Below are 15,273 nucleotides of genomic sequence, written 5' to 3' on the forward strand. Positions count from 1 at the left end.
TACATGTATATCATAATCGTTGATCAATTCTTCGTAATTTAACCTCTATTCTATACCGCATATTCAGACAACCTAACTTAGTAAAATAATCATCACTACATGATTTGGTCACTAGACACCGCCAGTCCTATGACGGTCTATCGCTCCCTGAGGAGTTGCCAACTCTACTGGGTGTGTTTCTCTCAGGTAGGCACTTTTGGCCCCCAGAAGTAGCCCGTTTCTGGGTAGGTTCTTTATTGGGGACACTGCTGCTATTGTTTTTGCTAGCCCCTGCTGATTACTCAATACCCCGACTACTTCCTGCACTAGTTGTAGACGTATTTTGTGTGCCATTATCCTGACGGTTGGTGCGTTCTGGTTCTTTTCCAGTCGCCGCCCTCGTGTTGCGGCTCGTCACACTGGGGTCGGGTAATTTTGTTGTTTCAATATGTATGATTACACACTATGTGCCCATGCTCTGCCTGCGGCGTTTCGGTCGACGATACACCGGAAGCTTCCGATTGCTTATCATCGGCGAGTGTGTCGCTTTTGGTGGCTCAGGTATGCTGTGTGTAAGTGACTGGTGGAATTATATTCTCCGGAGTTCGTAAGCTCCCATTACCCGTATTTAGAGGTATGAGGCTCTGCTCTCAGCTAGCACACTATTCCAGTGAGGTTGCATGCCCCTTACTGTTTCACCATTTACCACGAAGGCTGCAGGGAATCTCATGTTAACATTATTATTGCCAAACCTATCTCTACAGTCTTTAAAATTTCTACACAGCACTTGCCGTTAGTCACTGATCTCTTTGGGATAATCACGATTGAGACTTACCCGGGATGTCTTATGTTTGTGAGCGTTCTTAATGATTTTGTGATGACGTAATTGTTTGTTCCCAATATTGAGCGAGGCAATATTATACATGCTTGATTGTTTAAGCCTATTGAGTCTTATATGGGCCATATTCAATGTCACCATGTTCGGGAGCAACACGTTCATTTTTCATCTACGGGCAATTGTTTTAGAAATTCTATATCGACAGGAGCCCCAATATTCCAAAGGATCTCAATCATGTTTACATTTTCATTTGGTACGGTGTGTGTATGGCTTCAATCTTGGGTCCCAGGTTGTGGCGGTTTTACAAAAGCTGTTCCTTATCATATTTATGCATACAATTACAAAAAGTAAGATGGATTAGAGCATGGAAAACAGTGATAACATCAAAACGTTTTTCCGGCTGTACAGGCAATCCACACGCGCACAGTTCCGCTAGTTGACATGCCACTGTAAAATGGCTAGTTCTTTCAAGAGTATGACTTAAAGGATAATCGAATACATTATAAACAGCAAAATTGAAAGGAGTATTAAGACATGAGAATTACAGCATGGAACATTGATGTGTAGTTGGTAAAATGTTATAATTAATCTAGCTTGATAAGAAATATCTTTGGAAAGCATAGCTAAGAGGAGGTATTATATTTATCATGTGATTTAAATACTACTAGATTTTGCTGATATTATCAGATAGGGTAGCGCTAAATAGGTATTTAGATGTAAATGTTAATGTAAATTAGGTTGTTGACCACCGCAGTTTTAACAGCGCTGGTGTTGATACGCCCGTGCGCGCATTAATTCGTCATAAGTTAAAAGATGCTATGTCGATCTGCCGATGGTTATTTCCGAGATATGGTTATTAAAGTCCGCAGGTCTCGTACTAGACCTTAAAAAATTAATCTACGGGCAATCATAAATCAATTTAGTTTGACATTAGTTCTCGAATGTTTTCTTAAAACGAAGATCACTGTAGCAGTGTATATTGTTTTCTAGACCATTGTGTAATTTCAGTATTGAATAATTAATTTTCCAAAAAATAAATAAAAATAAAATTGATGCTTAGGAAGCTGCCAAATTACGGTTTCACATCCGGAATATTTGCTAAGAACATGTATAGAACTGATAAATTATTTCAGAAAGGCGATTTCCTCATAAACATCATTAACACGTATCCGCCTTTGTCCGCCATTTTGGTGTCATTTTCGCTAAGATCAATTACAGTGATTATTGTGCGTAAAGGAAGTGGATATGATCTTAGAAATTAGAAATAGCAATTGTCATACAATTAATATAAAGTGATTTTTCCTGTCAGCGATTAAAATCAGGAAGAAGTCAAACAAAGAGACAACACTTCACATTTAGAGAAATGTACTAATATTAAACGGCACACATGTATAACAGACATCAATTTTGACTGATAAACCTTTAACTCCTTACTTAATAATGCATCTATGGAAAAAATAATTACTGATAACAAGATTGTAACTGAGTATGTAATTGCAGAAAGCGCTAAAATATTAAATGATTGGTGATTGCTAAAAGATTTACAGTGGTCTACTATAGTATCATAAGGTAGAACTAACGTGTTTTATGCTCATTTCAAATTAAACTCGGTATCCCTCATAAGAATCATTGTTTTCGACATTTATTCATCGTTTTTTGAATTAAAACAATATTATTAATTTCGGTGAATCTTATTTGGGAGCAAGAGTGCATCTTTAAAATATGTCTTTTAAATACCTTCTCCACTATTCAGTCGAAACAATGTCCATGGATCGGATACCGGGTTTTAGTCAATGTCGTTATTTTCAAGATGTTCTATTATTACGTTACAACAACAACAACAACAGCAACAACAACAACAACAACAACAACAACACCAACAATAACAACAACAACAAAAACAACAACAAAAAGAACAACAACAACACAATAACAACAACAACAGTTGATATCCGTGAACAGAACAGTCAATGATGTGTTTAAAATCTGTATCAACATCAAAGTAATTACTCAATGCCGCGTGATATTCTAGATAATAATACTTAAGTCATTAAGGTACCTGTTGTGACGATGTACTGAGCATTAGCTATATGGAATGTTACATACCAAAAATGTATTTATAATACTTAAGTCATTAAGGTATCTGTTGTGACGATGTACTGAGCATTAGCTATATGGAATGTTACATACCAAAAATGTATTTATTGTTACTTAGTAAGGCCAATTAAAAAAAGTACGCATATAATGCAGGATCAATGTATGAGTCATTATAATACAGTTTGCAGATTTAATTCGTTAAAACAATGTTTATATACAAAAAAATCAAGAAATACAAAACTATTGTAATCAAAGGTTAAGCTGTGGTAATTACACATTAAAAGAAGACAAGTGATATATGCACAAAACTAAATAATAACAATATAATGGAGGAAGAAGCGTTGAAGTTTGTACGATGTCTCGCTTCTGTCACTCAGTCAAGCATATTTATGTAAGGCTGTTGCGATTTGATGAAAATTCAAAAACAATGTGTCTATTGCTATATAAGATGAAAATCAATCGTCATTGAATTAATATATACAAAATATTTGTCTTATTTAGGTCAATATGATCAATGAGTAAACATTTCAGGTTGTATACAATACAAAAACATCAAACTATACAAACGTATATATGGACATTCAATAAGAATTTGTTTATTGCTAAATAAAATGGGAACATTCAATTACAATGTGCTCATTGCTAAATAAAATGGGAACATTAAATTACTATGTGTTCATTGCTAATTAAGATGGGAACATTCAATTACAATGTGTATATTAGTAATTAAAATGAGAACTTTAAATACAGAGTAAAAACGGACATGAAAATACTTCCGTGCTTATGGACAAATATGGCTGTTCTTTTGCTTGTTTATAAACTATTAAAGACGGAAACAATTTTCCCGTTCGAAATCATTAATAATCACTTGGCAGTCACATAATACACTACTCTCATGACGCGCTTATGTTGATCAATCCCTATATGTTATTTAACACTTGTTGAGTGTCCCAGGCGTACACCTTTGTCAGAACCTATTTATCACACTAGAACAATGTCAATGGTTATATTTCTAACCGAACTCATTGATTAATTTTGGTAAATGTTCTCGCTTTCAGAGATCTGGGCCCTCGCTGCGAAGTTGATTTCGACATATTCCACTGGCTCAGAATCCGTGGATTGTTTTTTGTTTGCAACAGCTTTACTGGATTCTTCCAAGTGTTCAATGTCCAAATCAGCGTAAATCAATGTGTCATTGGATGTCGCCTGGAAAGTGTTAGTTCAAATTAAATATAATAAAAACAAAGTATAAATTTGGTTTGGTAAATTATTTAGATATGAAATACACAGATGCGTTAGTGATTTCATCGAGTCATTGGTGATAATGATTGATTTTGATGCCTGGCGTCCTTATATACATCTGATATCATGAAAAAAGTGTGTTGCTTGCTGGTCATTAATATGTAAACATTTTCTAAACACACAATTAATTATTTTTTGCAATTGCTTACAAAACTTATTGCGTATGAGTACATAAATCAGTATTTCTTTCAGTGAGTCACGGATGAACTTGCAAAATGTGATTATGCCAAAAATCAAACACATGACGTCAATGTTTCAAAGTGTCTGCTGATTGTAAAAGTGGAAGTGAACCTTTTTAGTTATCACTGTCACTGCTTTCGTAAATCATGCGGATTTATTGTATTAGTGGAGTGACCGAACTGAGAGACTGAAGAATGGCGAATATCTCGTAACCGGACAATTTGTTTGCTTTGCTGATTATTTTATTTGCAGTAATTATTGAGGCTGTTAATGATATCCAGCTGCTCCAATTATTGTGAAATAATTGCTGTGCATGTAGCAAAATCATGCACATAAATATCTGTGTGTTTCGAGCAGCGTGGCTTTTTCTCCGGACTGATCATGACATTTACCCGTGAACCAGCTCTAATGGAAGGTATGACGATTATCGCAGCTAATTTAAGATGGTCGGCTTTTGGGTTTAGATGAAAAACAGTTTTGCTTGTTTCTGTTTTACATTAAAAAATGTATGTGCTGGGTTTGCAGGTTATATTTTAAAATAACAAATGAGCATGTGAATCATTTCAATTTTAATGATGTTTCATGACAACCAAGTTTCGTCAACTATCAATTTTGTATTTTTACCAGACGCCTAAAATCATATACCATAGAATACATATTCTATTCAAAGTAAGTAACCTTATTTTTTTGGTATTTACTATGGTTACCGCAAGGGAAGCAATTTCATTTGTAGTTTGAATAAGGTTCGTTTTTGAAAACAGTGAAATATCAAAATGTTATTTGTCTGCCTCTAAACAGTGAAACTTCATTTTTTACTGATAAATCTCTATTAACCGCTGAAAAGCATACAATTAAAACTTATGAGGGTTTGAATACTTTGTCATTTTTTTTTCAACTGAATATTACAATGCAGGGAAGGGACTGGCAAGAACTGCCCACAATATGCTATGGTAAAAAGTATTTTGGTACTACTTTTACACTTTTTATTTTTAAATAATACTCTCATAATATCAAGTCACAAGGCATCCATAATTCACATTTTTGTACGTTGGTTACTTTAACTTCAGTCTTAGCAGTGAAAGATTGGGTAAATTATGTCCTCCTGATGATAACCTTTATAAAACACATATTGTTAATTCAAGTTCCATTTGCACGAGCGACATTGACTGTCGTATTACCTGTGTTGGTGCAAGTCGTGTCTTTTCTGGCGTCCTTTTTGTTGGCGGTTTGACAACCTGTGCGTATGTTATATCTTCATTGCCAGGAGAGGTCTCGTTGGTTTCAACATTCCCTGAAATGAATGAATCCTCCAAGCAATGTTAGATATGAAATTGAGTTCCATAAACGAGAATGTACTTGTAATCGATGTGTATGTTAATATCTGATATGACGAACAAGAAAAATAGTTAACTCAAGGACATTTAACGAATTTTGCACAGTTAAAACAGGCCAACATCATTTGTGATCAATAGCATGCAATTAAATGACCCATGTATATATTTGTATATATATATATATATATATATATATATATATATATATATATATATATATATATATATATATATATATATATATATATATATATATATATATATATATATATATATATATATTAGATTCAGATATTTGGCTATTCCAACAACCGTGCCCAATACCCCAAACGTGTTAATGCATTCCCAACCGAGGCAAATTCCTAAAATATACTCCAAAATGTGCCTAAATGTGAAGGCACAACCATTCATATACGTCAACATGTAAACAAGATTACACAAAGCCGTCGTAAATAAGAAAAAAAATGTACGGACCCTTAAATATTAAAAAATAGTATTTGCTAATGATGTTATAGTTTATTAGGAAAAAAGGGGATTGTATACTGTCTCTACACTCCCTGCTGCCACGTTTAGGAATTACATTTTGGTCTCGTTTGTGGAATGGCTACGGATACGGAGCTGGCCACAAACCTGAGCCTAAATTATATTTAATTTTCAAAATGATATGACATATCATATATAGTGCCGAAGGCAATCAAATACATTTCAGTACAATTTTTACAAATGGAGTTTATGTTAACATTTAGAAAGAGAATGAGTACAAAGGAGGTATCAGAATTGGCTTTGAATGAGAAGACGGCAGAAGATGGCTATTGTTTGAAGAATATTGCAAGATGTGACAGAGTGTATAAACTACATTTATGGACAGTTTTTCGATGCAGATATAGTATTCTTTCGTGATTAATTAAAACTCGTAATTTCGTGACATTGCAGTTTGTAGGACAAATGCAAGTTCATCCCATTTTTAAAGGCAAATTCAAAACAATGGATTAATATAAAGTACTTTGTATTTTTGCTTAATAAAAACATAGATTTTTAAAAGGTTTGCAGTTTGCTTGCCCTTGAGTATGGTATTCTTGTAACGGCCATTCAAGCTCAAGTTCCATGATTGCTTTACTGTAACATGTCCGGTTATGTGTTAGGAATAGCACAAACTCATTAAATGATCATACCGTGCAGTAATTTGCACAAACTGGCTGGTTCAATTGCTCGTTTTGAGAATGTTGCGCCTTTTCCTCGAGTAACATATAGGCCCATATATTAGCTTTAGAGTTGTGTAAAATGGACGTTATGCTACTCGAAGGAGTAATATTAACACACACACATACACACACACACACACGCACACGCACGCGCACGCACACGCGCGCACACACACACACACACACACACACACACACACACACACACTAAATTAACTTGAATGTAATAAATAACCTTTTACACGTATTGAGATATATTACTTTCTTCATGTGGTACTTAGCTTATTTAGCGGAGTATTACATTATTTAATACCATTGAATTTGAAAGCGATTGGTAAAATATATGTTTATGTACTACACAGAGAAAATGTAATGTTTTTTTACTTACCATTTTGAATATTCCTACAGTGTAATGGTAATATAGACATTATAGTCAAATGTAAAACATTAAATGCATTAAACAATATTCTTCACATATACTAGCCTAAAAAAAGTGTACAAAGTAGGACAACTTTCTCTCAGATGATTTATACAGTAAGTTATTATTGTTTATTTAAATGCTGCAATACGAGGGAAATGTTCGCATATCATGTGACAGCATTCAGAATTAAATAATCTTTTAAGCTGATTTTGCTGGGCATATTTAAGACCAGGCATGTTTTTAAAGGTAGAGTTACTATATTGCGGTCTAGATCCACCATAGGTAAAACATTATTAATGACAAAAAATCAACTGTCCACACAATTAATGTTAAGGGTTATTGTATTATTATGAAACTAAATGACATGACATATATAAAAAACGTAAGTGTTCATAATAAGACATTTTTCTTTAATAATCAAAGTTTGGCGATTTCTTGCTGTTAACCCCCATCTTAACACACCGATCCAACTAATATACTGCCTCATATCAAGTGATAATTCTTTTAATTCGACATATTGAAGACCTGGCCCCAATTTTCTAGAAATTTCGTAAGCGTAACAGGCATAAGTATCTTATTTCTTTCAACCAAATAGGTACTGGAAGTAGAAATTTTAGCATAAAACTTTCAGTTATCAGCATTATCTTTAAAACATTTTCCTTTAATAACAATCATATCTCTTTTAAAGCAGAACAATAAACAATTTATACCAAAACAAAAACAATGAGCTTAGCTAACTCTTACTTTGGGTGGCAATACTTTTTATTGTTCTGTAATCATGAAAGGATACTTATCTTTATTAAGTTTTAATATTGTAATTTGTGGCATCTTAGCTGTATTACAACTCGTACAAATGCTATGAAGAACATTGTATGTGCTAAATTAACTTGAATGTACTTCATCATCTTTATTAAATTGAGGACTAATTGTCCTGTTATTAGGGACTTCAAATATCCCAAACAATTTGAGCCTGGTATGTTTTCACATGCACAGTAACTTAATTCCGCTTTTATATGTAGACTAGTTAGTAAATTATTTTTTTATATAGAAATGACAAAAACAATTGTCTACTTGTTTGTGAATTTGTGTTCTATGTCTTTGGCGTTGCCCATTGCCACTAAAGCGGGTTTATGTTTAAACTTTTTGCTACTGAGCATGTTTCTGTAGCTTTTTGCATGTATATATATATATTCATATTATGTCGGTAAACAACATGATTATGATATAATAATTTCAAACTATATTTACTCTAACTGTTCATTTTGTCTGTTTAATGTTCTTTTTTGTTGACTCCCTGAAAGTAAAATTGCGCAATGAAAGTGTATTATCTCATTATCTCATGTTAAATAATCTTAAAGAAAGATAACAATCTTTTCCTTTCCTTTTTTTCTTATACATGTATCTTATTCAAGCTACGGTCATACAATCAATCCTAAAATCTGGTACGTGTATTCTGAAGTCTGTAAACTGTTTTACTGTAAAATTTAGGAAAGTATCTTACTCTAGATCTTCCTGAGAGCGACCACAGAACCCAAAATTATGACAATTTAAGTAGATCAGTTTATCAAATTGCAAACTGTTTTACTGTTTAGGAAAGGATCTTATTAAATATTAGAATTATGACAATTACGAGACAAGACATCCAACTGGTTTTATTTGCTTAACTGTTAAGGAAAATATGTTACTTTTCCTGACGACGATCACCGACCCGGCAATTACGATAATAAGTATGAGACATCCGACTGCCGCAGCAATCCATGGTAACGGAGATGCACTTTCTGTTTCTTTTATTCCCTGTTTCTCATGTTTACCTGTAAGATAGACTACAATGAATGCATTCCCGATCCTTCGGAAGCACAAACAACACCGGGCTATGAAAATATCAGTCTCGGAGTTATTGAGGCTGTTTTTCGACATAAATGGTAGCCCTAGAACTGGCTTCAGCAGTTATCTGTTTTCCAGAACCTTTTTGTCATATTGAAATGATCCCAAAAAAACAAACGAATTTTGAGAGGCGGACCAAATAGTTACCTTAACATTTCAACGCTCCACTTCCTCGAACATTATAAAGTCTGAATATAACACGATGAAGCTAAGCTGACTATTTATTTTTTGGGTTTATTTGTGTAATACACACATTTTAAAGGGTTTATACACAGTGTAAACTAGTTATTGTCGTGATTACCATGAAGAACATTTTATTTATTTTATTCTGTAAAATACAGTTAAAATAAGTCGTTTTGCTTATCGAAATAATATATTAAAGCCTCTTAAGCCCAGGTCTAGGTAAATAGTACTAGATAACAGGACAGTGACAAGAAAGTATTTGAACCAAGAATACTAGTTTACCGTGCAATAACATTAAGCACCAAAACAACATTCTCAATTAAACATAATCGTACTTGTTTGTGTGTTTTGTCCTTCTATATTTATGCAGATTGAACGCTGCTCCGTACCGCGTATATTTGAGGTCGTTCGTGACCATTTCATATTTGTTGCATTCGGAATACCCCTTTACGGGGCGTTGACAATGTTGCATTTTTCAAGTTACGCCGATAAGAGCGAAGCTTATCTTTTTAAACTTAAGGTGTAGCAAGTGTTTCCGTAAGATTGGTCTCGATTTATGATGTTTCACAAATGATAGTATGGTCAAAATGGTCGAGTTTACCATGCAACAATTTGGAATATTTTGTTACATGTATCAATAACAGAAATACTTAAAAAAGGAAGGTTGATATTTCTAGTAAGGATACATATACATATATAGATCATTCACCTGTACCTGTTGCAATTTCAAGTTACAATTGCTGTCAACGAAACGCGTCGATAAAAACAAAGCTGATTTTTTCAAACTTAGGGTGTATTAAGTGTTTCCGGAAGATTGGTCTCGATTTTTGATGTTTATCAATCCATACCATTGTCAATATTGACGAGTTTACCATGCAACAACTCAGATAATTTGATTACACAAGTGTTTGTATCGAAGCCTGAAATACTTCAAAATTGGAATGTTGATAGCTTTAAGCAGGAAAACATTAAAACAATGGTTATAAATATTTAGATCATTTACCTATACCGATTGCGACGAAAGAGGAACTGGCATTTCCGAACTTTGTTGAGGCCTGGCAAGTATATTTTCTTCGCTCATCTACAGAAATATGTTCAATAGAAAGAGTACAAGTGGCATTATTCCGACACGTACGAAGGGGTTTTGAGAACTCGCTTGACCATACAATGTCTGCAAGAGGATAACTTTTAGCACTGCAGGTTACAGTCTCTGATTCATCTTTAAGCAAAAATAGTTCCTCTCCAACTGAAAGTGACAACACTGGCAAATCTGAAATGAAAAATGCTATTCGTAAACTTAATATCTAAATAATTGTATCAGAAAGTATTCCAAACCTTAATATCAGATTAATAAAACTATAGCTCACAGCTCAGTAATTCTGAACAGAGCATGGCATAGTTATAAAATAAAAATAACGTATATTACTCATAACGCGGTTTCAGCTTACTGATTAGCGATGTCAAAAACATTCCGGCAAAGTCATTTTATACTTATTAAATCTAACATAATTTCTAGTGAAAAGTTAACCCCACTAGTACAAATAAAGGTATTAAAATTCAGAATCGAAGTGTCTGACTGAGCGAAAGCATAGATACATGTATATTATAAATTTACCATTCAATGTGTTAACGACATTTTGTTCAAATATGGGACTTTGAAGGCCTTTCATTCAGAAACATTTTGTTTATATATATGGGACATTTCAGACCTTTCATTCCAATGCAATAGACCAGTTTACGAAAATCGTCTGCTTTAAGAGATGTCTATGTATCTAAGTCGCTATTTCAAGCAGTACTTGGAAACCGATATCTGGTGTTGGTTTAAACTGATTATAAGTGATTGAAGTAACTTACAAGGCACCATTAGAGTATGTGATTTCGAGATGTTACGTTGAAAGCTGGAACAAACAGCACTGCAGACAAGCACCTTGCCAAAGTCTTCCTTGGTAACAGATACGTTAAGTATGGACATGATGGATTTAACATTCGTTCTCTTTGTAGGATTGCTATCCCTTAGGAGCGAAGGTTTATCTGAGGTCCATTGTAAGCTACAGTCGTCGTTAAAATCTTTTATCTCACAGGTAAAGACGAGATGGTAGATGTCTTGAAGTTTGGAAGGTAAAACTGGTTCCTCTAGAAATATCTCTGAAGGTGGATCTGTAAACATTAGGTATATGACTTAATTTAATGAACAAAAACTGCTAAGTCTAAATAAACAGTTGAGTCCATTAGGGACAAAACCAAGACACATGTTCTAGTGATATACACTTTAAACAGCTGTTAGGGTGATAAATGTGTGAACATAAATAAAAAGTCCCCAAGAAATCTGGATTATATTTGGATTTTTTGATACTTTATTTCCAAACCTATTTGTTTGCATTTTAGCTGTATACATAAATTTATAATATCGATTTGTTACTGCTATAGGAAAAGACAGATTGCCATAATTCGTATAGCGTGTTTAAGTACCTTAATCACTTTCCAAAAACTGATTTAAGGTTTTTGCAAGTTTTGATTAACATGTTAAAAAGTCCCCACGCCGTTTGAAATTTTGAATTTTTGTTCAACTTTATTTAAAAACCTATTTCTTTGGATTTTACCTTTTTACAATATAAATTCATAATTTTGATTTATTTTGCTTAAGAAAGAAACATACTGCCATATTTCGTTAAGCGTGTTCAATAACCCTAATCACTTAAAATGATTTAAGGTTTTTGTAATTAAATTGTTAAGTTTATGTGAAACGTTAGAAACAAGATCAAAGTATATGTATGTAACCATTGATACCCGATAGTAGCCCCAGTACGACAGAATTGTGAGTGCTTCGGTAGGCTCTGTATATTCTCATAATTTTTAGCTTGACAGTGACGGTAGTGACAATGTTGTTCTTTGATGTTGTCTGTTTTTGTTAAGTGTCTGTTTTGCCTAACCTCTATGCATATACACAGAGAGTGGAATACTTAGTTTGCCTACAGTTCGAAACTAAACAAATGGTGTATGTAAGGTAGTTAAATATGGGTTTTGCCAAACACTTTTCATTTGTGACCGTATTAATTATTTTACTTATTTTTTTGTATCGCAATACACATACTTTCAAAATAAACATACATATCTTAGTCTAGTTTTTCAACTTACACACGAATAGTTAATTTTCTTACACACTTCAATGTCAAAACGCAAATTTCTCAAACTATAAAAACGTCATTTTTAGTGTTTCACGAATATGACAACAATTATATGATAAACTACAGAAACAAGTCCAGTAGTCGAAAGTTTAAACATAACCCGCTTTCAATGGCATAAGGCCAACGCCAATGACATGGAACAGAAAAACAAACATTCACAAACCAGAAACACGGAAGAACAACACAACAACACAAAACTCCACAAACAACACAATGCATGTGTAATAATATTGTTTATCAAGGATTGTTAGATTTCGCCTACGAACGGTCAGTAAAATGTAGATTTACTCCAAACAATCCCAAATAAAGTAAAAAATGTAAATGGTAAATCAGATTGTATGCATTAACTTGAGGAAACTTAAGATTAAAAAAAATAACGTTTGGATGGCATATTTTACAACGGCCAAAAATATGATTCAGCCATTAAAACCTTTGGGGACCATTAAAAGCGCAGCAAGGGAAGGTAAAAAATGAAGTAACAGAACTATTGAAACTCTAGAATTGTTTGCCTGGACTTAGCCAAACAATGCAGAAATGGCCTCAACACACCCGTAACAGAACAAAAGCAAACCTAATCTGCTTATTAGACTTGTTTAATTTGGGCAGATACATGGGTTTGACAACCAAACAATAGCAAATTCATCCTTTACAACAGTTGCTTGAAAAACATATATTCACATTTCCAAGTGCCAAATATTTCGATCAACAATTATAAATGATAAATACTAAACTAAACTAGGCATGTCACCATTTTATGAAAATTAAAAATATAACATGGCTAAATAAACTGAAGCCATGCATTGTTTATAGAAAGATTAAACATTCATCCCTCATTTACTAGCCGCCCATGCGAAACCCCGTCTTTACTTTTTTACATGGACGAGGAAACCTGTATTCTTAACGATGTGCAAAACTACAGCTCTATGTTCACATCGTTTAGCTCAAACTGCATTTCACAAGAGACCAAGCAATTCAACTTCACAACTAAAGGTCTTTGAGAGTTTTTAAGATTTGTATTTTACAAATATTATGTTTTACTTTTTTGCCATTTTAAAACAAACTTACATCTACAATTTATAACTTTCTTTCCAGTCACATAGGGCCTAAACAAACTCGTCTGTTGGGAGCATACCACGTCCAATGAATGCCACTCTCTCTTAGCACTTGCTTCCAAAAAAATTTGTATGGTGTAGGTTCTTGAATCATTGTTGTTATTGGTAATGGTGCTCGCTATTGAAGATATGTTGGTCGAATTAAGCATAAGACTTAATGTCGACGACGGTCTCCCTCCCTTGGATGTGCATGTAATGTTAGCTGATTGCCCTTCCTTTAGTGTAGGTACGTTGATAACTGCAGTGGCTGGCTTAACTGGTAAATGCGCAAATCATTTCTTGATATTTTAGAAGCTTTTTTAAAAATAAGTGAAATAAATCACGACTGAAATCTTATGTACATGCATTAAGCTGGACTCAAGTCATAATCATTTCACACCAATAGAGTTTCTTTTTTTGAAACATAAAACAAACTAAGGAAACTTATCAAATTATCAATTTTGTTTTAAAAGATGAATGTTTAAAGCTTTATTTGCGACAAGGCTAAACTTTAGAAAACATGCATTTATAACTTTACCAGCTACATAAAGTTTGGAACTGGTGTTAAGTGGCGCTGCCATGGCTGCATTGATGACGCTGCATGTAACGACTTTCATATGGTCGTCCTTACTCGCAATATACGACGGCCGGTATGTATCATTACTAATGAAGTGTACCGTTACATTACTCCCCCCGACATAGATTGTTGGAAACGTCCCGCCGGTTGTATGGCAGTAAATATGATTGCTCAGATTCTTACCGTCTATCCCGACTAAACAATCTTCACATTCGGAAGTATGGTAATAGGAATGAAGCGAGGGTTTACCTGATGAGACTAGACAAAGGAAAAAAAAGAAATTTAATGTCTACAAACAACTATATAATATTGACTCGAACTGGTTTTAGGTTTAAACCTTTGGCTACTGAGCTTGTTTCTGTAGTTTTTCAAATAAGTATTAAACTCCAATACGAGCATTGATCTGGAAAAAAAAAATCATTGTTAACGTTGTGTATTTAAAAAAGCATAATTTTGTATTACGAGGTGTTAATTCTACTCGTTGATCACTCCTGAAATCATCGGTATAGTTAATGAAAATAAGATTTAAATACTGATTCACCAATGACGGCTATTTCAACGGGTTGTGTAAACTTGTTCCCATCAGGGTACTTCTTTATGTCAGTCCGGCCCTCTGTGCACCTCACGCTGTAGTTTCCAGACATCCATCGGTTTACGTTTGGTATTGTCAGTACAAACTCCCAGTTAGGATCCTCTCTCTCAGACAAATAACCATCTGATAAGTGCATATCCGAGGAGGAGGTTGCGTTATACCATTGGCGAACATAACTGTCCTCTGTGTTTAATACGGATGAAGTGGGAAAGTAGCCCAACTCGACAGTACCTCCTGCGGTAATCACCTTGGTCCGAATATACAAATATCCGCAATCAGAAAGGGCTGAAAAGTACCATGTGACGTATAAGTGTATTACAAACGACATCTCTTACGACAAATGAAAACTGCTTTAAAGGTATTCAATTGCTCTTAAAACTTTTTTTATTAACGGTTTGCAAACTTTAT

The 15,273-nt window shown here is 33.9% G+C and overlaps 1 protein-coding gene across 5 annotated transcripts in view; it reads right to left on the reverse strand.

The window, feature by feature from the left end:
- Nucleotides 1–3,090: 3,090 nt before the first annotated feature.
- Nucleotides 3,091–15,273, reverse strand: part of LOC128234233 (tyrosine-protein phosphatase non-receptor type substrate 1-like) — a 34,303-nt gene continuing 22,120 nt past the window's right edge. For 2 of the 5 annotated variants that reach the window (XM_052948338.1, XM_052948337.1), the window contains exons 3-8: nt 14,815–15,150; nt 11,275–11,577; nt 10,424–10,690; nt 9,039–9,164; nt 5,575–5,687; nt 3,091–4,120 (exon numbers count right to left, since the gene is read on the reverse strand). In XM_052948338.1, the coding sequence (XP_052804298.1) occupies nt 3,944–4,120; nt 5,575–5,687; nt 9,039–9,164; nt 10,424–10,690; nt 11,275–11,577; nt 14,815–15,150 (1,322 nt within the window). In that variant the 3' untranslated portion in view covers nt 3,091–3,943. Of the gene's footprint in view, nt 4,121–5,574; nt 5,688–6,041; nt 7,335–8,601; nt 8,648–9,038; nt 9,165–10,423; nt 10,691–11,274; nt 11,578–14,814; nt 15,151–15,273 lie in introns of those variants that run through there. The other 3 variants (XR_008260906.1, XM_052948339.1, XM_052948340.1) reach the window with 3 other exon arrangements.

This window comes from Mya arenaria, chromosome 5 (genome assembly GCF_026914265.1).
Source record: "Mya arenaria isolate MELC-2E11 chromosome 5, ASM2691426v1".
Lineage (NCBI taxonomy): Eukaryota > Metazoa > Mollusca > Bivalvia > Myida > Myidae > Mya > Mya arenaria.